Genomic DNA, 25,953 nt, shown 5'->3' on the forward strand with positions numbered 1-25,953 from the left:
GAGCCCGCACGCAAAATAGACGATCGCACATGTCAACGCACTGTTAAGAGCGCCCTTCTTCGAAACATGCCATGTCCCAAAATTTTCAAAGTAAGACGTATATTATAGTGTTTTTGTCGAATTTCATTAGCAGTCTTCATCTATTCCAAGCATTATCTTAATTTACTAAAACAAGACATTGATTATATTCAAACATGAATAAAATATAAAATAATTTTCATTTTCAATTTTTAATAACTTTAAAGAATTATTTATTTTTCAATTTTATACATTAAATAATCTTGGATAAACGTTTTTTATTGTTACATCACAAGCACATCTTTTTTATTTTACGTTGATTCACCGTTGGATTTATGTAAAAAAAGATTTGTATTTTATCGAGCAGATTGAAAAATTTTTCTTTACAGGAAAAATACACATAATGATTTTTTTATTTATAAGGTATTGTCATTACATCAAGTAAATGTTGTACGCGAGAGCGGCGTGAAAATAATTAAAAGTTTGCCGATGAGCTTCTCAGGCGCGTCGTAACATTGTTCGCCATTCCGCGTCTTTAACTTTACGAAACTTTACGAAAAAAAAAATCATTGCATCGACATGCTTGTCACGCAAGAATTTCATTGCAATTAAGCTTCAAAGGCGTTACACACTCGGGATACTTTGATAAACTTATATGTTGCTTTCGGAATTTTGGAAGATGCCTGAAATTATTTATTATGTCGCGTAGCAAACAAAATCTTAATTTAAAACCTGTCAGAATCTACTTGATAACGCTCTGTCAACGGTATAAATTTGTTTTATAATGAGAGAGAGAGAGAGAGAGTGTGTGTGTTAAATTATTTCGTGATATCAACAAACATTATTTATGCGCGAAGTATTTACTTTTGCTAGTAGCGTGTTATTGTTATGTATACATCATTGTTTTGCGTGTGTCTTGGCTCGTGGCCTTCATTCGTATCGCGAGCCTCGAGTGAGTCGGCAGCAGCGCGAGAGACGCTCCTTCCTATCGTCTCTCGAAACGCGATTATCCCGTATATTAGATACTTTGCAATTATCTATCCGCGCGATTAATTAGGTTGCGATTATGCGGATGTGATTTTTGAAGTCATACGCAAAATGTCGGGTATAAAACAGGTTAATTCGAGCGTTATTGCGACGTGCGCATATTCGTTAACGATAAAGATAGCGTTGTATGAATTCGTTCGCGTTAGGTGCCGTGCTATCGTCGTTACTCTAGTAATTAGTGCGCGATATAGTTAACCGAGTGTCGTTGCATATGAGAAGTATTTTTGCGAGTGCCATGAAGAGGAGCAACCAAAAAGATAAACGAAAGAGAGGAGACGAATTAAAAGCAACGACGCACATGAAGTATGCGATTTAAAATAAATTTAAAATCGACATAAATCGAAAGGTCGACGTAATAAATTGTTGCGTCGAGATTTATTCCCGAAATATCTCTATTCGCGCAAGTATTATTTCCTGAGATCGTTCTTCATGCGCGAGATTTATAAAAAGGATAACAGCTTCCACACTTCTCATCCGTATCGTCGGTATCTGCATTTCGCTCCGAATTTCGTTGAAAACGCAGCGGAGAAATGCTGCTTATTGCGATACGTTTGAGATAGTTTTGTGCGAATAAAATATTCACCGGCCGTATAAATATCGGACACGTTTCATATAATCAAATGCATGCAGATGATACGTACCATCGTCTGTCTCCCCCTTCCCCCTGTCTCGAAATTCGCGCGGATTCGCAATTAAACGCCGGTGTATTTTATAAACACACTCGTGGTATAGAAGTAATTAAAAGTTTCGCTCATTGGCGAAGTTTCGCGTCAGAGAATCGTTGCGGCGTAAGGAGCAATTGTTGTTGGCGCTGAGATTGTTTACTATAATAAACGCAAACGCAATACGACGGAAATTGTATACACGGCAATCTGACAATAGTCGCGAAATACCGCCAGGAATGTGGATACAGACGATCTGCGAATTTTCCGAAATGTAAATTTATTTTTAGCTCAAAATATAGATGTTCGCGAATATTTATGTACGTATTTTTTAATTAAAAATATCGCGTACTCTGCGCTAATTCCTCTTGGAATATCCAAGAGATTAGAGACTCTTTTCAGTATGCATATGGCTTTTGCGCATAACCATCCGTGTAAAAGGATATCTGTTGGGAATTTATCTCGAGTATATGCACGTACACGAGACAGTGAAAAAATGTAAAAGAAAATGCATCAAGATCGGAACGATCACATACATATGTGATCCATTTTGGAAAATGCATATCGTCAAATAAAATATCTTGAATCTCGCGAGAATGGATTGAAAGACATCGCGTCCAGCAAATTTCAGTTGAATTTCCGACGAGCTATCGTTAAAACTTTTTCAGCTGGAAAAAAATAAGAAATATATAAGAGTCATGGTCCCTCGGAATCGCCGGCAAAAGTTCCTGGATTCGCAGCTAGGTAATATTAATAATAACGGCGGCACGATAACGCGAGTTTTTCTTTTTTAAGGCGAGTCAAAGAACGTCTTATGAATAATAGCGAGGACTTATAAAAGAGAACATTTTAATTCTCCAAGCGATTTTGACCCGGCAAAATTGATTTGTCATTTCCTTCTCTGCACGCTTGAACGACCTTGCTAAATTCTCCGTCATTGTTTCGACAATTTCTGCATTTTCTGCAATTTTACGCCGACAAGAAATACGCGACTGTGCACCCGCGTATAACACGGATAATTGGAACTGTGCAATCCGATCTATGAATATCTATGAAACCTATGAATATCTGCAATTTTTTTTTTCTTCAGACGGAAGAGAAAGAGAGAAAGAATATATTTTAGAATATATCGTGCATAATTCATCTTTAATATCGAAGCATTTTTTTTTTTTAATTAATTTAAATATCTAATCTAAAAAAAAAATTTTTATAGGACGATATATGAATAAAAAATTATACGTTACAGAGAAAACGGAAAATATCGTGTTTTTGCCGTGTGTGCTATGTTAGAGTTAAAACTAATTTTCTCAAACGATAACTCGTTCTCAAATCAGAATTCCTTAAAAATTTGTCACAAGTATTCGAGCCATGTGTGATTGTTGCGCGTGAATGTGAAGTCGTGTTATCAACAGCCGAATCTATGGTCGATATTCACGATAATGTCGGCTGGAATATGACTCGACGCGGAAAAAACAAAGAGACGAAACGGGGAAATGAAAAAAAAAGGAAGAGAGAGAGAAGCGAAAAAGCATCGCGCGGCGATGGCCGTGTGGAGCCACAGGTATCCCGCAGAATTGCACGACCCTCCATCTACCTCGGCTTACAGATCGTTTCAAACTCTATTTTTCTCGCTTGGGAAATCTCTCGCTTCGCAAGACGCGTGTATCGATAAAACTTACCATAATATGTTGCGTAAAAATATTTACAAGTCATATTTTATGGCGTCAATATATACCGCGCGTTATTCGTACAAAATTAACAGTGTTACGCTTTTCGTTAGTATTTCCGATCTTTGTGTTCGAGACATATTGATATCGTCCGTCGCGATAATTCACGGGAGACGCACGATGTTTCATCGCACGTCTCCAAATGGGCGAAAAAATCGGCTCTTCCCGCACTCGACTACATTTTTAATAAATCAACCTTTCCCTTCACGCGGCGCCCTTCCGTACCACTCTTTTCGCCCTCTAACGCACGGCGGTGAATTCAGGTATATGCCCAGGCCTTTTAATGCATCGTTTTTTTTTTTTATATAACTAATACATGATTTTATTAGAAAGTATAACTTATAATTCTTTGATTCTTATTTTCAATTTTTTCTGTAGGACTGTAAATTAAAATTAGCTTCCCTCGCGAAACATCAAAGAAACCTCGTTACACGAGAAATACTTGATTTACGTAAAAATATAAAAACATATTTCTCAGAGATGTAAGTTTATATGATAATTTTTTTTCTAGTAAAATATAAAAATACTATCTTTCCACCGAATACGAAAAAATTATTCGTCTCTCTTCCTTTTACAAACAACGTTCTCTTATAATTTGATAGTTGTGCGTTTATCATGATCCGCGGTGTTCCATCGAAGAGGAGGAATACCAACAGAGACGTTGACGGAAATAAATTGGCGTAGGGTGTCCCTTTCCTTAAATCCACCCCTGCCCGGCGTATGCGCGTGCCACGCTCGCCCAAGCGCTCGCCCCTCGACCCGCCGTAGTATTGATCCACCCAGCCATCCCTCGCGCCGCACTCTACCGGTTTCGCCGAGCCGCATGCGGGGGGGATGGTAGCGGCACCGAGGCGATGGCATTAGGGGGTTGGACGCGGTGGGGATGCGCTGAGACAGAGGAGAGGACGGAAGGAAGGGGGAGGAGGGAACCGAAACCGAAACCCTAACCCCGCAAACTAAACCCCTGTCGGCCTCTCTCCCGCGGTTCGCTCTTTGCCCTCCTCGGCCACGCTGTCCCGTTTCATCCCTCGGGCTCGTACCAACACCCACGCGAACGCCAATACGTACGATCGCGCGTGTGCGCAGGCGTACGTGTGAGCTTTCTATACCGATAGACGCGAATGCGCGTAAACTGAGATGCGTATAGGGTGTATACGGTATTTATGAAATTGGGATGACTGAGTGGAAAAAGCGGCTCGCTCTTTCCGGCGTATTGTGCGCGGCGGTCGTACTATCGAGAGAGGCGTAATTTGAGAGGCTGGAATTATCGTTGAGATAAACGCAGCTTTTTGTGCGCGAAACAATTTTTACTCGGAAATTCGTTTTTCGGCGAGTAGTTCAATTTATAATGTAGCTGGCAGACACTAGATAAAAGGTATTCTTTGATCAATTCTGTCAATAATTTCTACTTTTACTTGTGGAAAATTATTTTTGGCGTGTATGAAAATTATTTTACTATAAGACGAGAAAAAAAAATATATATATATATATATATTTATTTATTTCGCCTTACAAATATTGCAATAGAAATTTAAATTGTGTTTTATCTTTGCGTTTAAAAAAGAAATCCATTCACCTCGCTCGCTTGCACCGTGACATTCAGCATGGTTGCGTGTCCCATCGACTGACGAGAAAATGAGAAAGGGCGACCGTCCGTGGTCGGGAGGGAGAGGGTGGCGGCGGCGGCGAGGGGTGACGGAGCGAGAGCGAAAGGGAAAACCGAGGAGAAGTGCGATGCGCGCGTGTGTGCGTTTAACCCCCGAAAAAGAAATTTATCGTGAATCCACTTTGAGAGAAAGCGAACTCTCCGCGGGGCACAAAGGGTCGGAGTATTGTTTACTTTGACGTGAGGGAGGACGCGGGGGAAGGGAAGGGGGAGATGCAACGAGAGGGTAGGTTACTGGGGACAGTTGACTGGAAGGAGAGAGGATCGCCGAGAATTCGACCACGCGATAAAAGGATGACAACGGTAGCTTGCGTTCTAGTTGGCAGCAGACTTTTCCACCATTCTCGTTCTGTCCCCTCGATTTCTCTTGCTTCCTCTCTTTTTTTCTTCTTTCATTCAGCGGATGAAAGGCGCGCGAACAGACGAAAACGAGAGGCGGACGTCGGTATGCGAATCGAGGTGGCCGATTGTACATATTCACGGGGGCCTTTTGTCCCTCGCGGTCCCACTCGCTGCGCGCCGTGAGATCTCTCCGGGGAAAATTGCTTATTAGGTACTACAACGACGGACGAGCCCTTTGATCGAAACATCACGAGGTTCTGTGTTCCGTTTATCGTAGATTGAGCGTACATCGTCCGTACGGTGATTTCATTGCTAATTCCGCGACTGCGGGGTTATTTGAATTGTTCTCCACGACGATTGTGGTACTTGAAGGATTTATGGGATTTAGGATTTATTTATGAAAACGGACATTTCTGACGCAAATTGTTTTTCAAACTTTTTGTCAAAGGTGTTACCAAAAGTAAATTATATACATATGTAACAAAGTGCGACAAAGTAAATTATATATACATTATTATTATATATATATATATATATATATATATATATATATATATTAATAATTAAATAAAATTTTAAAAAAATGGGAGAAAAATATTTTTAGATAAAATAAATATGGAATAATATCAGAGAATTTTAGCGCGATATCCTCTCATTTTATGCAGGTTTACAAAAGCTCTAATTTATTATCAGATATCTCTCAATAGCAATTCTGTTACTTTCTGTGAAGTGTCTTTAATTATTCTGGGTATTTCGATGTAAGCTTGCTAAAGTGTCACGTAAAGCGATTTGATACAATAACGAAGAGAGAAGCGAAAAGTGGACGGCGGAAATTCTAAAGAACTGGTCGATTTATTCATGAGCTTCTTGTTTTGCAATTTCATTCAAGCGATGATAATTTAATGGGAAATTGCTCATAGAGACCAGGATATTTATTTTCTATGTTAAAAATAATACTATTGAAGAATATTAACGTCAATTTTTCTTTAATACATATTTAATTTAGTCACTTTTTGAAACTTCCCGCTTTAAATATTCTGATAAATTTTCCGATAATTGTTTCAGCTTATTTGAAACTAAATTTTTGATCAAATGAAAAGATCCATAAAAATTTTCGCGATTTTGATAAAAGAAGATATATATTTTTATTCGCACGTGATATTAATTTTTCTATCTTTTTCTCAAGGAAATATAAATAAATAAATAAATAATATAAATATCTTCGATTTGAGAAACACTGGCTCAGGGAATATCGATTGGGGATCTCGTCTCGAAAGCTGATGTTTATGTGACATCCACGGTATTAATGTTAATCGTTTATTCCGCCGGCTATTATGTCGGTGGAATTACAGCATCGATACTCGCAGAGATCGATTTACATCGCCGAGAGATCGATTGTTTTTGTGTACGAATCAACGCGGTAGTTGTGTGTGCGAATCGTCACATCTGCTAAATCGCCGCATACTATTAAGACCGATGAAACACGTCATTCGAATTTAAGCGCAGCATGCATATTCATAAGTCATCTTTTTACCGTGACGAGTGACTAATTTCACCACCATTTTTGCTGAAAAGCATCGAATCGAGACGGGAAATTGCAGGCATTGATGAAAAAACATTTATTATATATTAAATGCGGCTATCTTATTTTTTTCTATTAAAGATAAAAAGCGATTATATCTGCCAAGTAAACGTTCGGAAACACGTAATAAGAAATTCAATTTCTCGAAAAAGTAGCTCCCACATTAAAAGAAAATTTTGTTTGCATTAATTGTATTTGTGCCGTGTGCGCGCAGCATTTTAATTTTATTCATCGATATTATATTATGAGATTTCAATCGACAATAGAATGAATGTAAATCAATCGTAATATTGTCCAACGATACATGTCACGTCATTATATATCAATGAATATTTTAATCGAAAGATTAATGTCGAGTGGAGATATTAGCGAATTAATATTAAATCAATGTTGGAAATTATAATTTTCCGCTTGTGTACAATTAGCGATGAATACGCTAGCGCGATCGTTAGAAATATACGGAATAAGATAAATCTGCTCATCGACAGCTAATACTACGCGCGGCGAAATAAAAACTAAACGGGAATTAAGATAAAGCGATCGTGTCGGATTGATCGAGGCGATGTTACCCCGCGAAGGATCAATAGCTCCTGGAAGCTAAATTCCAGCGGCTTGTAACGGACGTTCGACCTGGTTTCGACCGCGAACGGTGAGTAACGGCTGTCCTGTCGATAATAAATCGCGTTCACTCGTCTTTAGGAGCAACCCCAAGAGCAACCGGAACCGCGAGCCTTCTTCTTTCGAGATTTATTTATCTTACGTCTAAACTAATTAAAAATGTACTATTAAAGAAAGAGATGAGCAAATTAACATAATTTTTTTTTTATCTTAATTTTAGATTAGCGCGTGTTAATTTTTTCTTATTTAAGTATATTAGAGGATATCTTAGATGTCTTTTATCTAGAATTGAAACATTTTTACAGATAAGTCCCGGCTCTATATTCGGGCAATTTTGATGCAATTTTCTTCCTCTATCTTCCTCTCTCTCTCTCTCTCTATCTCTCTCTCTCTCTCTGTGCGGAAATCGAAACAATTTGTAAGGATCAGGTTGAATTTCTCGCGTCGTGGACCGGCGAAGATGAGACGCGGAAAGAGATCGGGCGGCGCTTTTCCCGGTAAATTGCGCGGAATAAATACGACGGAAGAACGAATGATTTGGCCGGTTTAATATTCGACTCGCCCTTTATATACTACTTCTCCGAAGCTATTCGCTGACTCTATTCTCGTCGAATATTCTTTTTTCATCGCGCGGATAAACTTACTCATGCCTCGCTCATTAACACATCATCGTAAATCGACGTCAGATCGTGTTGCGGATCGTGTCGCTTTTGACGCTCTCGCGCTTTTCCGACCCTCGCTTGCGAAGCGCAATCCCGTCGCAACGAGATCCGTTATTGGATTTCCACCCGGTTGAATCTTTCGCGCCCGTCTTCCCAGACGACGACGACGACGACGACGACTATTAGAAAAGGGGCGATCCTGAAATGCACTCTGACGACGATCCGATACGATGCCGATGACACTCGAGGACATCCTCGTCGAGGGGAAGCATGTAATACGACAAGGTACACAATAAAAATCGATGAGAACGACGAGATGTAAAAAGACGCGCCGTAAATATTTACGATATCCCGCTTTAATCCACTGTGTGTTTTATATTTTATATATTCTTTATCTCTATATTCTCAATATATTATTTTTATATGTTATACATATGTACATTGTCCGACAATGATTTGTTTTTTGTTTCCCTAGTGACGTAAACATAGGAATGGGGATACTCATATGTAATTAGTATTTCAACAATAGGATGGGATTGACGATATACGGCATATAACGCGTTATTATTTTGATTCGCTGTTATGTTGTTATCATTCGCACGGCGAAGCTCGAGTAGGAAGGTAGCGGTACGAATAGCTCCACGTATCGTCGTTATCTTTCGTAATTATTCCAAGCAATTATTACAATTTGCGATTAACATTTTATAAACATATATTGTCTGTTAACAACAGAGTCGTGGCAAGGATAAGGCTAATGCAATTTTTTTCTAGCCGAGTAAATCGTAGTTTCGTGTGACGGTAATGTTTTCCGTATAATTTCAGTATATTGTCGGGCAGTGTGCTTCTACATTCGTGTATCTTATAAATAATTTTCCGTAAAAATTTTCTTTACGGATCATACGTTCTTTTTACGAAACCTTCGCTCGTCTTTACAGCACGAACAACAAATTCAGGATTGATGTTTATCAGTTTCGCACAATACGAGGTTTCTGCACAAACGTATCTTAAATAAAATCGTTTCGCGACGAAAATCCCTCGAAATTTCTTCGCTAGTCTCGGTGTGGATTTACGAGATTGCGACGGGTACATAGACCGGCTTAAATCGAGAAAATTGGCTTCGGCAATGTCGATTACGGGACTCTTGACCTTGCAAGAAAAAAAAAAAATAGAGAAAGAGAGAGATCGGGTCCTCGCAAACGAGGATCATCTCCGGACATCCTGTCGCCCTCGGATTGCCTTCGTTAATGCGAATTGTTATGTTGTACTAAAAAAGATACAACCACGCCATAAGCAACTCGTAAAAGGCGAATAGGATACTAGACGTTAATTCGTTCCTAATTAATTGGATATGTGTATCGTATCGTAATTTAATATCGAAAAAGCTCGATTCTTTAGGAAATTTTTCTTATTATTCCAAAATTGCGCGATAAAAAGATACTTGTCAACGGACGCGTTACATCGCCGCATGCAAATTAATCAGGCATTGAACAAACAAACATTGAGAATGGACAAGCTGCCGATTGCATATCTGGGACGAATATAGAAATTTCTTCTTTGCGGATGCAAATTTTCTTCTATGCTAAAGTTTTCTCGATGTCAGTTACGGATCCGCGAATTAAGATCACCGAGTGTCGCTTCGAGGACGTATCTCAAATACATAGAACGTTTAGCGATTTAAACTTGGCGCAGGGTGGAGGGGAAGGGAATCGTAAGCCGTCAATTAGGATTATCCGCGGATTATATTCCGATTCCGTCTGTTTCTCCACCTCTTCAAGAATGACGGCGATGGAGATACCGGCGAATATCATTTTCCCCTCTCTCGTTCGTCGCAAGGAATTTTCTACCCCCTCGGCGGAGATCGTAAATTTGCGGGGATGATATCTACTCGCTGAAAGCTGCAACGTGTTTCACGTATTATTCGTTACCGTTGCCAGGACAAAATTAACTTTCTTGTACAACACTTTTAAATTACTATCGATCCGAAATTGCTCCGCTCGAGCGGCGAGATTGATTAAAATATCTCGATTGCGATTGTCTCGAGATAAAAAGACATAATTGACGAGAAGTTCTATTTTTTATGGAGTATACGTATTTTATTAAGCTCATCATTTGGGTGGGCTTGAAAATTCGTTACATTAATCCGTTTAATTAAAGTACATGCTTATTATTCTTCATTTATCGCTTTTTATAAATCTCATAAAATTTAGTTGGAATAATCGATATCATACAATAGCGACCTGTCGCATCGCGAAAATTATTATACAGATTATTATACAGATCTCTACATGTGACATATATCATAAGAAAAGATTAAATTTTACGTAAAATTTTGATTATTATTATCATAATCCATCTTTCCCCCTCTCTCTCTCTCTCTACAATTATAAGAATGAAGAATATAAGCAATTTCAGGTCAACCATTTAATTTTATCCTTCTTCAGAAATGATCAAATGCTCCTTTACCGCCACTAACTTCCAGGACTTACCAAAATTTCCGTAACGGCTAATTTAATTCGCCAGAGAGGAGAATCCATTTTATTTGCGTTTACTTTAGTCGACTTCGCGCGAACTACGCCCAGAATAGCTAAATGTTTTCTTCTCGTAAAAGATAGATTGACATTTCTAGGGAGGGAAAGCGCGGCGACGCGATGAAGATGGAAGCGCGAAAGCTTATTCTCGACCTCGATATCGTCCTTGCACGAAGATCCTCTCCCTCGTGTTATATCCGTGTCTGTTTTTCGCGAATACACGCGTGAGATATCTGTCGATTTGTCATACTTTCGTACAAACGGGCTTGATCGCGATGCGGCAATCGTCCCCAGGGAAATAACTCGATGCATGTCAATGACTGTAATATTGAGCACACATATTCCTCGATTAAATGGATATTACAAATGTAGACATATCAGTGAAATTTTTGGATTTATTATATTTTTCGTTACAAATATTCGAATCTTTCAACGTTTATTTAAAAGCTCGTATCATCGGATGGCAATATCGCGCTTGACGCCAGAATCATTCCCCGTCGTTACCCTCGGTCATTTTCGTGGAGAAACCTCTCATGTGCAGCGCGAGATTGTAAGATCAAGCTCGTCCGATAGCGCTTATATCGCGGAACGATCGTTCTTCCGGTGGAATCGATTCGGCCAGGCGTTCGAGCGTGCGAAATCGGCAAGGGCGACAATGGCGATCGGCGGTGAAAATTGCGCGGTTAAAGGGGGAACGACCGCGTTGCGTTCCCTCGACTCTCTTACGTGGGGTAAGAAAACAGTCGTCGACCCTCGAGGCGTTTCCAATTTTCTCCAATGTGGCCTTATATTGGGAGAAATGTCACGCGCGCGCGCGCGGTCCAGCTGATCTCCGACCGGCAAAACAGCGCGTCGTTGTTGCCGCGGGAGTTCGGGATTAAATTGAAAACAGACGTGTTTTTTCCGCGGAAAAAGGAGGAAATACAACGGTTATTTCGCCGGGATGCGCAATACACGAAGAGACGCAGTTCTCTGGGTAACAGTTCACCTCTATACGAGATTTTATTTCCCCGGATCACGGAAACTCGTGTAAGAGTAATCCGTACGTGCGGATATCTCAGCCCTTTCTTGGAAGAGATTTTCTCCGAACCCGTCTCTTTCTGTATCTCACACGTCGATCCGCAAATATATCTCTCGTCACAATCAATCGTATTAAACGAACCGGAGCTCAAAAATTTTTGATACAATTAATCGCGGAAAAAAATGAGAGAAAAATAAGTTTTTATTACAGACGTGTATAACCGATACTCTAGACGTAAAATTAGATTTTTAACGTCATGTAACGTTGCTTTTTACAACGCGTGTAATACACGTTTATATTCGTATAGATAGCGCGATGCAGTCAATATCCATTTTTTTTCTTTTTCTCAGCAACGAGAGATATCCTTGCTTTAGTGATGTATTTTTCACGTCGTAGAATATCGCAATATTTTATGCCAGTTTATGAGCGTTGTTTTTACATTAGTTTTTCTTGTAATAATCAAGCAGCTACTTTATTAACTTTTTATGAACGCCTTTTTACTTCAAGGATGCGCAACATCTTCAAGAGTGTAGCTTATGCTTTTATTTTATTTTATTTATTTTTTCTTCACTTCCCTAGAGCTTTCAGTCTTCGTTGCATTAAGAATTCATTACACATTCATTATATTAATTTAAAACCGAGAGCATTTTATCGGGAGGAAAAGAACGTTGACAATTATTCTTCGTGTTCTATTATCGTCGATAATTTAAAAGAGCATAATTTCAATATTCGCAGCTCTCAGAGAAATTTCTATTAAAATCTCTATCGCGACTCTCCCATATTATTCAATATCGATCCATTCTTGAGAAGCCAGCGTCTCTCCATTTCAGAAACGCCTTCGGGGTAATTGCTCCCCCTGAAAGGAAACCACCGTGAATGATTCGAGGATTTCCCGCATCCCTGAATGTATCCTCGAAGGAGGAAGTAAAATATTATCGATACCGCTATGTGTTTCGATGTCGCGAAGAAAACATAGTACACGGCGCGCCAGAGATTCCTCCTCGACGGAGGAATAACCGCGGCAATTTCGTCATTTCCCGATCTGTGTCGACGGTTTAATCTAGAACTTCTTCGTGCTCGCGGCTTGTCTTTCCTCTGAGTTCGCTTCCTCCTCGTCGCGCAAAGCCACATTGTAGGAAATTGAAAAGTCTGCCGCTGACAGTGGAATCATCTTCCTCATAATCGCGCCGACACGCGTCGACCTACATCTTAGCTTTTATTCCTGTATTCTCGAATCGATTTGGACCGCGCTAGGATGCAAGTCCTGTTTGCGCGCCTGTCTTCGCTCGCGCGGGATAATACGCTGCCATCTTTTCTCTCGCGAGCTCTCTCACGTCCGCCTACAATTCAATCTTCGCAAAATCCCTCGTGTGAAAACGCGAGCTATGCTCTTAACTCAACCGCGCCCGTCAATTCGCCGAATCGTACTCTTCTTCCCGGCCTTTCGTCGTTTCTCAAAAATATGGGACGAGAGATTTTCAATCTCGCTGTCAATATCTCATCTTCGCAGCGAGAAAAGGATCAGAAGGATGTCACATTCTTCTTGCTCGTTCTGCCTTCGTCTTATATTCCCCTTTTTTTTTTTTTTTTTTTTTTTTTTGCGAAAATTACATAAGTTTTATTAGATATTAAAGAACTTAACGCAACGTCAATCTGACGCACTTTATGTGAATTTGAAAAGAGATTAATCTAAAAGTCGAGAATATTGTATTTATATTAGCTAACACATTAGAGACAAAAATTTAATATATATGTGTGAGAAATGCGGATAAAAATTCTTTTCCTTCTCATAATTTTATCGAAAGATGCGTTTAAAAGATTGCACAATCGAAGATTCAGATCAATTGGAAAATTATTGTAGAAACGGGAAAAGAAATATCTGTCCAAGAATATAATCCAAACATATATACATACAGGCATATGCTCGTATCACTGAAATCACGCTTTGTCGAATTCGCTTTCGACAAAGCAGCCGAATCGCGTTTCGACGAACGTGAGAAATGAGACCGACAGAATAGCTCTGTTGTAGACTGGAGGACTCTCGCTCGTAATACTAAATCAATATCTGGCGGTGGGGTAACCCGTGTACAGGGTGTTTCGAAAGTATCCGTCGCCCCGGGAGACTGACTATTGATTTCCCATCGATGCTTATTCATTCCGGCCAAATAAATTGTTTCTGAGTCATAATAGCTTGGTTACTGTATTATTCTATCATACGATTGTACATACGTATTTCGCGAGAATTGTGTACAAATAATTCATCGAGAAATATGGAGATTCCAGTCTCACAGTTTACGTTTGCGGAGTCGAATTCAAGGATTAACAACGGATTCCGGACATTGTATTGTAATATTTATCCTAGTGATTACTACGAATAATATCGAATACGAGCGGTTTATATTTGCGGGAGAGATGTGTGTGTGTGCGTGTGCATGCATATATCATTCGATCTCTTTCGTTTACGGGAAACGGCTTCGTATCTCGAGGATAGCCGCTGGTATTGGCCAACTGTCCGCCGGAATATTGAATCTCGTAATTCTGCATATTTATAGTCGTTTATTTGCCGAGTAACTCATACAAAAACTATTGCTCCGCTCAAAGAGCTCGATACACGTATAGTAACGAGAAGGATAAACGTGTCTGTCTGTCTATAAAACAAATTTATAGATAGTCATTAGAGGATGCCGGCTCGCATATCACAGATATCAAAAGCATTTTCACCAACTGTAAATCATCAAAAATTGCTGAATCAAACGAAAAATTTATACAATGTTCTACAGCGAGATTCATGCATTCATAATCAGCATCGCGCTCTACAGTTAATAAAAATGTCAAAACTTTCCACGTGAACATACTTGTATTATCGCGCCGGCGAATATTCACGCTTATAACATTTACATTTATTTAATTACATCCACATTATATAGCTCGAATTATATATAAAATTATATATATATAAAATTTCCAGTAGAATAAGTAAAGCGATAGATCGGAAAAATGACACTTTTTCTGAATGCATAATTTTTGTCCTTTCAAGTCAAGTTAAACGTAGTATCTGTCATTCTATTTTGAGCTGCAAATACGCGAGATAGACACGAGACGATGCAATGCGATGACGCGTTAACTGCAGTTGAATGTTGAATTTATAGATGACGTATCAGAGAAGCGGGTCGCGTACGTCGTCGAAGACGCAAGTTGCTTACGGCGCATCTCATCTCTCGCTGCGAAGCGAGTTTCCAAAGTGACGTACTGTTTGTTCATAAAATTTAATGGATCTCCATGCTAACAGTATCGGTATTGCGTTCGCTCTCTCTCTCTCTCTCTCTCTCTCTCTCTCTTTCTTTCTTTCTTCTTTCCGTCCCATCAACGTTATTAAAACCGTTCGCTATTAAAGTCGTCGTCCTAGTGTAAACACAACCTCGCGGAAAAAAGGATACAGCAGAAAGTTTCGTCGAAGCTCTGACGAGAGTTTCTTCTTTTCTTTTTTCTCCCTCCCTCTATCCTTGAGCGCGAGAGGGAAGGACGAAACATGAATTAAGGGGACATTGGTGGTAGTCACGTGCGGAGCGTTACGTAGTACGGGGGATCCCTTATTCACCGCGTCGCTGTATACGCCATTTACGGATGGCGCACGAGAAACATATTGTACGCCGAGTGACGTGTTCGTTATAGATGTGTCGTATTATTATGAAAATGCACCATATAGGAAAATCGTGGGCGGACTTGGGCCGTCATCGAAGTCGCCGCGCTGCTGTATAAACGGGGATTCTCGTTTATACCCATGTGCCCTATTTTTGCAAAGTATATTCCTCCATTATTCCCTCTTCGTAATAAATTAACGCAAAGTCCGCTAAAACTAGAAACGGATTTTCTAACGATATATTATAGATGTAAAAATTGAAATGATTTTATATATTTTTGGAATTAATACGATTAATGACTGATACGCCATTATCTAAACTTTTTACACAAAAATATTTCTTCTCTTATTATATATATTTAAAAAATTATATCCAAAAATAAAAGTTATATATCGCGTATTTATATTACGATATAGTTTTTTTTTATATATATATAAAAACATGTATTGACTTATATGTATAAAACCGGGAACTATCGCCTCAATATTCAAAGTGAGTCTTGCGTGACAAAAGCGCGAGGTTCCGTAGGGACACCCTGTATTGCAGGAACTCGTTGTTCGCAGCCTGTACTCACGGCCACCCTCCTCATGCTTGTGCAGTTAGTCACTCTGTTCTCAACCCTCGATTTTTCCGTTTCACCCTCGCTGTCTAATACAGAGTGGCTTGAAAGCGCGCGCGCTCCGTCGCGCCCTTTTTTCGCGCAACGAAACCGCGTCGAGCCGGCGGAAATTTGACAGTGATTGTGACGCGATTGAAAACGAATTGAACCGACGAATTTCCTTTTTCCTCCTTCCTGTTCTCTCTCTCTCTCTCTCTCTCTTTCTTTCTCAAAAAAGAGCGCGTTTCGAGAGGAGGGTTTGAAGCTCGCGAGTTGATCGAAATTGGGAAATTTGAGCGAATTTCCATTCTCTCTTTTTCCCTAATCCTATTGAAAAATTAATCATCGACCAAAATGCAACGGGAAACTCTTACTGAGCTTTTCGCAAGTGCAAGCTAGCGCCGTGAAACCGCAAATTTATAGTTATCGAGATTCTTCGGGACATTATTCGCTCGTGTCGGGGTCCCTCCTGCTCGATTTAAGACACTATGTCTTTAGTTCTCTCTCCGCGTTCTCGTTTCGTCGACCATCGTGTATGTACGTGGAGGAAATATCTCGGAAGGAGGTTAAACGAGTCTTAGGGAAATTTCGGGAAAGAGCCCCGATTTCTACCCTCTCCACGATCTCGTTTCTCTTCCCGCAATGTGGAGGCCGACCCTCCGTGCACTTAGTCATCCTCCTGCCTTAACCTCGTTTTCCACCCCTGTTGATGCTACAGGACGATTCAGAGGGGACTGGCCTTTTCTCCAAGCGGCGAGTATCGCCGAGAAAATACGATATCCGGGGGTGTCGGCCGTTTCGGTTCTCCAGCCTATCTCTTCCCTTCTTAACGTTCTCTTGCGTCGTTTCATCTCGGCTACGATACAACGTTTAGATTTGCCGTATCTTTTTCGCAGGATGACGCGGTGCCTCGGAGGGGATTACAAGGATACTTTTTCAGGACGGCGATTTTTTTTTTACACGTTACGTATAACGTTAATGTCGTACCTGGATTTCGTATAAGGGTAGTTATTTCAATTATCCAGGAATTACGACGTGACGTTGCATCGGCGAGAACGATGTTATAAATTAACGGGAAAACCGCAGTTAATGTAATCATCGTACCCTCGCTCGGTTATCAGGCTGGTTATTTAACTTGACTGTATGGACCAATTAGTCGTTTTCCATTTTCCATGTTAACTAGTTAATTTATTACGAACACCACTCGTGTTGCTTTATAATGCAGAGTACGCTCGCGAAACAAGTATGTACTACATATTATATGCTACGTACATATAATTGCGATAATAATGAAGATCATCTTTTCTCTCTTTTTTTCGCTCTCCGTACGTTATGGATAAAGTTACGTATTTGCCCATAGAAACGATGAGAATTTTGAGTTTTACGTAAAAATATTTTGTGCAGTTATAAACAATTATTATAATATAAAAAGAAAGCGAAATAATTTTGCGCTCTTTGCGGTTTTCGGGATTATGAGATATTAATATTATACACAGAGGCTCGCGTTCAGTAATCCAGATATTGCACGTGTCATTATTAACCAGTCATCTCTAGCACGCGCAGGTGTTCGAAGATCCGGACGCGCGACGAGGGTTCGGGATAGTTTTTCATGAGCCTTCTCGCGAAGAACCCACGTGGCTTACCCAGCAAAACCGGGATGCCCCGTGGGCGGCAGGTGGTGCTTGTATCGGGGCTTCACCTGGACCTTGGAGGATTTAAGGCCTCTCTTTTCGACTTCATAAATAACTATTTCCCCCATAGTCGTCGCGCGAGTTTTTCCTCTACTGCAATTTTCTTTCATCCCCTTGTTTTTCTATTTTCTACGGGATTCTAACCGTTGTATCGATATTAATCGATTTGCCACTACGAACTCGAATTTATTGACGTCGTTAATCTCGACGAAAGAATGAACGCGAATGAAAACTAACGATACGTGAAGCCACTTTGAGCTCAACAGCAGAAATCTTTCGTCTCTCGCGTGTTTCCCTTTTCTTTTTATCGCCGGACTTTTTTCGTGCTATTATATCAGTATTATATCAGCGCTCCGTGTTCTAATGGACAGAGCGTTATTATTGAATTTACGGCCTTACACGTTATACATATAACTTAACTTGATTTTCCCGAAAATCTCTATTTTCTCTTTTGGCAAAACGTCCGCGTCGTTTCATCTAATTTTAATTAATCGGGTTATAAAATAGTTTGTAATAGTTTTCGGGTATTTTCGGCCGTTAATTGACATAACTATTAGTTAAAATAGTTTATAATAGTTTGGTAATTTGTGCGAAGTACGTATATACCATAGCTTATATATACCATATCTCGTATAGGATTTTTGAAATGTCATTGAAAATTTATTAATGTGACGTGTTGTTACAATAGATGATTCATTGATGGATTGGCTGTGAGATATTTTATCGATTTAAAACTTTATGTTAAGCAGCAAACTCTGTTGGCAAAAAAAAATTATTGATCCTCGATGCAGAACTTTTCCTACTCTGTTAGTTAAATATTTGTGCGATTCGCGTAAACTAAATGACGATGCGCGATATGTGGTGGTAAACCGATTTAATATTTTTTTGCCGAGTACTTTCTCAAACCGACGTTTATTTACATTTCGATATAAACAATGTAAATATTTCTAGCGACACCGTATGACACCGAGCTTTTCCGATAAAACTCATTTGCGACACATGATAGCGTGCGATTATTTTTCTCACGTGGGATTATTCTTGTCGGCCGCTTATTTCTACCGGTGGTTTACCTTCTTTTTTCATACATCAAAATTAATATTGAACTATAATTATTCTCTCTCTCTCTCTCTCTCTCTCTCTCTCTTTTTTCTTTGATTTCTATAATAATAATAATTTATTGCAGAGATATTATTTCTCTTGATTCTCTTCTCTTTCTATTAATAAATCCGACAAAAATCTATCTATATCTTTCTTTGCGCGTATCAAATTGAATAATTCGATGATGAGGCATCGAGTTAAATTCACGGAAACTGGAAACCGCAGAATATTCGCTGCTGTTAGATGCATTTATGCATTTGGATGCACTTTATCGTCTGGCCATTTGCTTAAGAGGTGTCACATGGTTAGTAGATAGAGCGGCATCGGACTCCGTTAAACAGGCCGATGTATTCATAGGTGTCGAGGCTCTAGTCGTCTCGCAATATGTGTTCTATGCTCGCACACATACATAGGCAATGAGCTTACCGCGTGCATGCATATATATATACGAAGGAGCCGCCCGTGTGAGTCCCGGTCCTCCCGGCTCCGAGTGTGTTCTCGCGAGGCGACAGCTGCATCTCGAAAACCTTCTTACGGCATCTGCTAGTGAAGGGTCCAGGCTGCCCGCTTCGCGTCGACGTATCCTAACGATCCCATCTGGAAATCGCTGAGTTTTTTAAAGCGGAAACGACCGAATGTTGCACAGTGGTTTCGAAATACCTGGTCGGTTAGCGAGAAGGATACTTAATTTCTTTTTATCGACATCTTTTTCTCTGAGAAAGAGCAGTAGTTGTTGCAAACTGCAAGAAAATACGCACGAGTTAATCTTTACTCCATAATTAATTTTAATTTATTTGATTATTTTTTTATTTAACCTTTAATTATTATTTATTTATTTACTCAAGATTTAATTTACTAAATTTTTAATTATCTTTCAATATACAGTGACTTTTGTTCATCGTACATTTATGTATATTTATGTGCCTGCTTATCTCGATACTCACGCAGCAAAACTATTGTTTTACGACGATTTTACGACGAAGTCAGTATTTAGTTTCAATACGTGTATAACATTTATTAATTTATTTTTAGATTTTATTCCTTTTTATTTTACAAAAATCCAATTTCTTTACTCTTGACACACTACACGACATTTTATGTCTGATTATATCTCCGCGGTTGAAATTTTCACGCCGACTATAATCGATATCGCTGTTGAAGACGATCGAACGATCGTACCCCTTGAATTAACTGCTTGAGGGCTGAATACCATCGTGTCTCGATTTATGAATGGGAAGAGCGTGGGGATCTATCAGATAATTTGTAGCTACATAAATATCAGGGTACTTAAAAGCCCCGTAGATACGTCGCGCGTCGCGGCTTAACGTTGCTAGAGTGTATCGATATTTATCGCGCTGTTAAATACGCCTCGTAAGCTCTACTATCCAGATGAGAATAGGAACACAAACGGGATGAGAGAACGACAGCGAATGACTGCCTTGATGTTCCAGTCACGCCTTGAAAAAAAAGTCCCGGAAAAACGCCAGTAATTCCAATCGCGAAATCGGTTAACTGCCATGGTGACCCTTGTTCTTTGCCAGGTTAGCATTTACGTTCATCGCCGACGAACGTGAAGGAAATTGGAAGATCCGGAAATGGGAAACGGTCTCCAGGTGATTGCATTCGTTTATTTAATACAGGAAGACATATCGAGATACTTATATGATCGATCTTCAATAAATTATTTAAATTCAAGGATTTAAATTGCTGATATTTGCAATACCAACATTTTCGTTTATTTCATAACTTAGATGCTTTTTTTCTTTTGAATATTTTGTTTCTAAATAATTTTTACATAATTTATGTGTATTATTTTGTGAAGAAGAGATAAGAAAATTTTATTAATTTAGAATTAAGATATTTATTTTCTTATTTGAAAGAATGATTTTAGTTACGATACATTGAAAATATTGATATACTTTTAATATTATAGAAATTACGTTCATAAATCGATTTATATATCATGTTTCGACAACGAAGAAAAATTAAAAATTATAGCTCATCAAAGGATTATATTTTCCTTTGATACAATTTCAAAACAATCGTAGTCTTTAATTAGAAGATTTTACGAGAGACAAATGGCTATTTGGGTCACGGAAAGGAGCGAGACGAGGAGGAGCGGTTCATGAAAAATTTCATTAACTCCGCGACCCGTCTTCCGCTCTCGTCTTCCGGGAAGAATGGGGTACGAAATAGGCGGAGGGTAAAGAATTTACGAGGACCGATTCAGAGCGTCGAAAGTCCGAAGACACGCCAAAGTCCGAAAGGACGACGTACGCGCGCTGCATTATTCAACGCTAGTCGCATCGCCTTTTTCCGATTTTCCTGCCTCTCCATCGATGCTCCGTCTCCTTTCCCGAACGTTCTCCCCTTTTCCTCACGCGAGCGGAATTTTCGCGAGCTTATTGGGAAAGCTCGAATCCTCTCGAAAGACCTGAAAGAGTTTGACACACCGCATCTCCGACTCATTTACTGCAGATGGGAGCGCAAGATAGGGGTGAATCGACCGGTCAACCCCGACGATCTTGTCAATTAGCGCACGCGGAGCAAATTACTCGCGACGTTTTCAATAACGACGCCCGATAACTAGGGAAATGAAGCGATTTGCATTTCGTAAGGATTACCCGGGGCAATTAACAGACTTAGGGCTGTGACGTGAGAAGATTTCTTCTCTCTTCTCAATTCTTTTCGTGTGCCTCTCCTTCTAAATGTTTTAATACTTTCCAATAAATTATCTCTTCGTACTTTTACTTAGAATGGTATTAAAACATTTTATAAAAAAGTGGAATTCTCTCCAACGATCTGTCCTAGGAAAATAACACGGAGTATTGCTATTGGAAAAGTATTGCTATTTTCTTTCCATAACGAGTTTTCCCTCCTTTACGTTAATACGGGTGAAAATTCGCGATAGTACGATACGTTACCACAAACGAATTGGATACTTAACCGTAGTTGGGGATCGTTTGGCGAATCGAGCGTGAAGGAACGTATCGTGTATCTGTGTTAGCGAACAATAGTCGCGTAAACGAATTGTGTACTCTCTGTTGAACAGGCTATTACGGCTCTCGCGCACAACGCCGAGTGTATTTTACGACATTTTTAATCGTTACCACACATATGTTTGTATTAAGATTTTTGTTCAAGATTGTATGAAATTAAATTACTCCACGTTCTTTAGAAATTTTATCGGAGAATCTTATTCTCTTATTTGGATACTCTTCCTTTATCAACAGCATAAAATGCAAAAATGGATTAAATCTTATCGATACACTTGAACAACGTGAAAAAAAAAAATCTGGATACCTGGATATATCGGAATGTATCTCACTATCTTTGTATATTTCCGTTCTCCATCTTTCATCAGACTGATACTCACGAAACGACGATTCTTTTTCGTGTCGAGCAAACTATTCGTGATATCTGTTATACCATTGAACATGGCCTGGCGCCAATGCAAACTCGATTCCGACAAAAGATCGCCTATCGATAGGGGAATTATAACGTCATGAAACATTTTCGCGTCTTTTCAACCGATCGCACAATGGCGCGCGATTTCTCATCTCCTGTCGCGCTCGGTGCATTTTTGATTGGTAAAGAATTTCGGCGCGATAGAATACGAACGCGAATTTATCGTATCGCCACTTTTCATTCACCACCGCTATTCTAGTCGTGGAACGATATAATTTATCGAGACCCCCCCTCACTTTTCCCCGGCACAATTGCGATCAAAGTTATTTAATAAACGGTGAGTTTTTTACACGCGAACTTTTTATTCGATGCTTTTGATTGTCTTTACGAGCGTATTCGAAACTGCTTCGCTACAAAAGGAATCACGCGAAAGCTAAGGACGTCGTTCCGGTTAAAGCGTACGGACGAAGGGATGATTATGAAATCATTACTTTCCGGATATCCGTGCACGATATAAAAGACGGCACGCCGCGAATAGATGCGCGAACGTTTCTTTTGATAAATTATCATAATAGGAATCTTAATGTGTCGAGCATGATTTTTCAACTTCTGTTTCTGTAGCGAAAGCTTTTTATAATTACAAAAACCGACTTGCATATCCTTTTACAATTAAGAAATATAATAAGAAGAATTTTAAAACACATGTAAAAAAATTTCCAATTAGTTCGCTATCCATTTTCTAAAAAAAAAAAAAAAAAAAAAAAAAAAAAAATTATCTTACGTATACAAACTTTTGGTTTTCAACTTAGATTAGGTTAATTACAACGTTCTCTTTCAACATAAAAATATTTATACGTATAATTTATTATTTGTACGTGTGAAACCGGCGTATCGCTTCATGGAAAAGAGTTCTGGCTTTGTTTTTAATATTTCTATGGTTTTTTTACAATTGAAGAAAGTAGTCCCGGCCGTTAAATTAAAGAAAATGTTTTATGTTTTTATCGATGTTTTATGCCTTTAAAAGGTAAAACTCTTTCTAGAATTTATGTAAAATATAAATTTTTCAAAATCTGTCAAAAAATAATAAGAAAAATATGACAGGACAAAATAAAACGCAACTATATGTTTCGAAATATGAAGAAATGAAGAATTATTAAAAATAAAGTTAGAATTGTTAATTAATAATGAGATTTCACGAAATGACATGCCAACTTTTCACATACACTAATTTTTCTTTTTTCATATTATTTATAATTAGCGATTAAAAATGCTAAGAATGCGTTATGTTTTTCATTAGAAACTGTCGTTTTACGCTTGTAATATTTCCAGCTTTAGAATTTTGTGCATAAAATGCAGATTATGTGTCGATGAAACGGACGATTACCCAGTTTGTTAGGCTTTATTCTATATTATGTGTACATACTCGCACGGCACTCTTCTTGTTTTTTTTTTTCCGCGTACGTTGATTCGAAAAGTCGTACGGTAAGCAGATTGCGGAAAATATTATGCTCGTGATTTTACGTTGCAGTTCATTAGTATGCGATGACACGCGAATTTCCGGAAAACGCTTTGAAAATTAGCGAGAACAATTCTACACGATTGATGTACGTATCATGTTCAGATTTTTAGTCGCAACTTTCGATTTTTCGAAGTATAAATACAATAATACAAAAATATATTAATTATTTGATAAATTATTAATTAACTATTGACATTTGATTAACTATTAATAACATTTTTAATAGTTATTAATATTCTCAAGCAAATCGATTTATATGTTTTTTATAAATATACATCCAAGTTCTCGCATGCGATATATTTTAATTGAAATAAACATATCACATCCGCTTCGATCATATATCAATTAGATCTCGCATTCGACGCATATTCAGGAAATTTTATTTATTTGTACGGTAAATAAATACTTTTAATCATACGCTTGATTCTAAATTAATTCGTAAATATCAGTATAAATTCACAATTTTGCTTCATAATTGTGCATATAATGCCCTTTTTTAAGGAAAAACAATATATGCGCATTAAATATTGACGTCGCGTGCGTATACGTAGAGTTTGCACTCGATCAATCGCAGGATTGAAAACTCTTCGTATACCGTGCGTTCAGTCTGGAATGCATACACCGACGCGGTAACGTATTGTTCGATATCAGGTAGATGGATATTGTGCATCAGTCGGCTCAGGTGTTTTGTTGCTACATTTTTTCCATTCAACCCTGGCCAGATCGTTTTAACGCCGAGCATCTGCTTTTAAAAAGGGTAAAAGGCTTCAGTCTTTTATTAAAATTTATCATTGCGCGGTGTAATAGGGATTCTTTCGGTCCTTCTCGTTTCTGAAAGCTTTTCGCGATTATTTTCGACTTTCCCGCGAGTTTGCCACGTAAATTTCCATGCTTCCCGAAACTGCTGCGTGACTGTTGAATTTTGCAACATAACGAGAGTTGCTTAACTCGAGAGGGTGAACTGCAATTAACGAGGAACATAAGTCTCGTGTGATAAAAAATAGAATGCGCTTTAGCCCTTTGTATTTCGCAATTTCCTCTTTTTGCCAAGAGGAATGCATTTTCAAACTTTTTAAACATTTTTTAAAAACGGATTATTGTTAAAATAATAAATATTTATATAGAAAAATTATATATAGTAAAAATAAAGAAATATATTTAATTAATAATTTAAGACAAGAAATCATGAATTTTGCATTGGAAAATGGAAACGGTCAATGTGTGCTAGTGTTGTAAATATATGCAGCTTATCGAGAAATCGATACGACTGTAATAATAGCAAAAAGATTGCTCGCCATTATCGCGCTTCCATTACTGTTTCTTATGTCATCATTCTCTCATCAAGCGCAATCCTGCCTGTCGCGCGAACATTCAGCATCGCTCTGGCATCGCGCGGTCGCAAAAATAAAACCTATCCGTATAGTCATGTCACCCTCCGACAAGCCTGACGCCGTTGCACTCGGCCGACCAAAACGCCGCGGCGCAGGATGCGCATAATGACAATAATAATAACGGCAAAAAAAATAATGGCCTCGTGGGCCAGAAGTCGTTCTTCCTGTTGAAACGGCAGGCGAACCCCGGCGCGAACGAACTACCGGCGCGCTACCTTGAGGGCCCCTTGAAACGAGAGGGTTCCGCCCCCCACTACGGGGGCCCCGTGGAGGGCCCGCTGCAGGTCGATCGACGTCTGGATTCGCCTGTTCTGTTCTTGCATTCTCAGTCGGCTGTGAACCGGTGTGACGATCAGGCTGGGTCCGTTTCTCGGTCGCTTCTCCTCCCATTTCGGTTCGATCCGGTATAAGAACGTGAAATAGCTTTCGAGTCGCGTTTCGAAATCGCTTTCCCCAAGTGTAAGAAAGAGACGCTCTCTTCAACGTTCGTTTCTTCCGCCTCCTCCTTTCGCCGAGCGAACGGAGGTGGACTTGAAAGAGGTTTTACTACGATAACCCGCGCACAAGGCTGGCGTGACACCCACCGTCGTCTGGCCTACGACAGTTTTGTCGGAGATTTTGCTGTACGGAGTGCTAAAAGCGGAACGAGCGAATGACGAGAGGCGAGTCTCTCTGCGCGACGGGCTTGAAGTTCTAGAAGTGTACAGTGCTAAAGTGTAGGAGAAACGATGAAT

The 25,953-nt window shown here is 39.2% G+C and overlaps 1 protein-coding gene across 5 annotated transcripts in view; it reads left to right on the forward strand.

The window, feature by feature from the left end:
• The window catches only part of Liprin-gamma, a 128,243-nt gene that overhangs the window by 25,954 nt on the left and 76,336 nt on the right, over positions 1–25,953 (forward strand). Inside the window, exon 1 of one of the 5 annotated variants that reach the window (XM_070313093.1) lies at positions 949–1,368. The exons of 2 other annotated variants lie outside the window; for them this stretch is intronic. Coding sequence is in view for 1 of the 3 variants with exons in the window: in XM_070313097.1 (XP_070169198.1) it covers positions 8,555–8,609 (55 nt within the window). In the remaining 2 variants the exon portion in view is untranslated. Of the gene's footprint in view, positions 1–948; positions 1,369–8,067; positions 8,610–25,953 lie in introns of those variants that run through there. 2 more of the 5 variants (XM_070313101.1, XM_070313097.1) reach the window with 2 other exon arrangements.

This window comes from Polyergus mexicanus, unplaced genomic scaffold (genome assembly GCF_030449975.1).
Source record: "Polyergus mexicanus isolate NDT 795.1 unplaced genomic scaffold, iyPolMexi1.0 SCAF_23, whole genome shotgun sequence".
Classification (NCBI taxonomy): domain Eukaryota; kingdom Metazoa; phylum Arthropoda; class Insecta; order Hymenoptera; family Formicidae; genus Polyergus; species Polyergus mexicanus.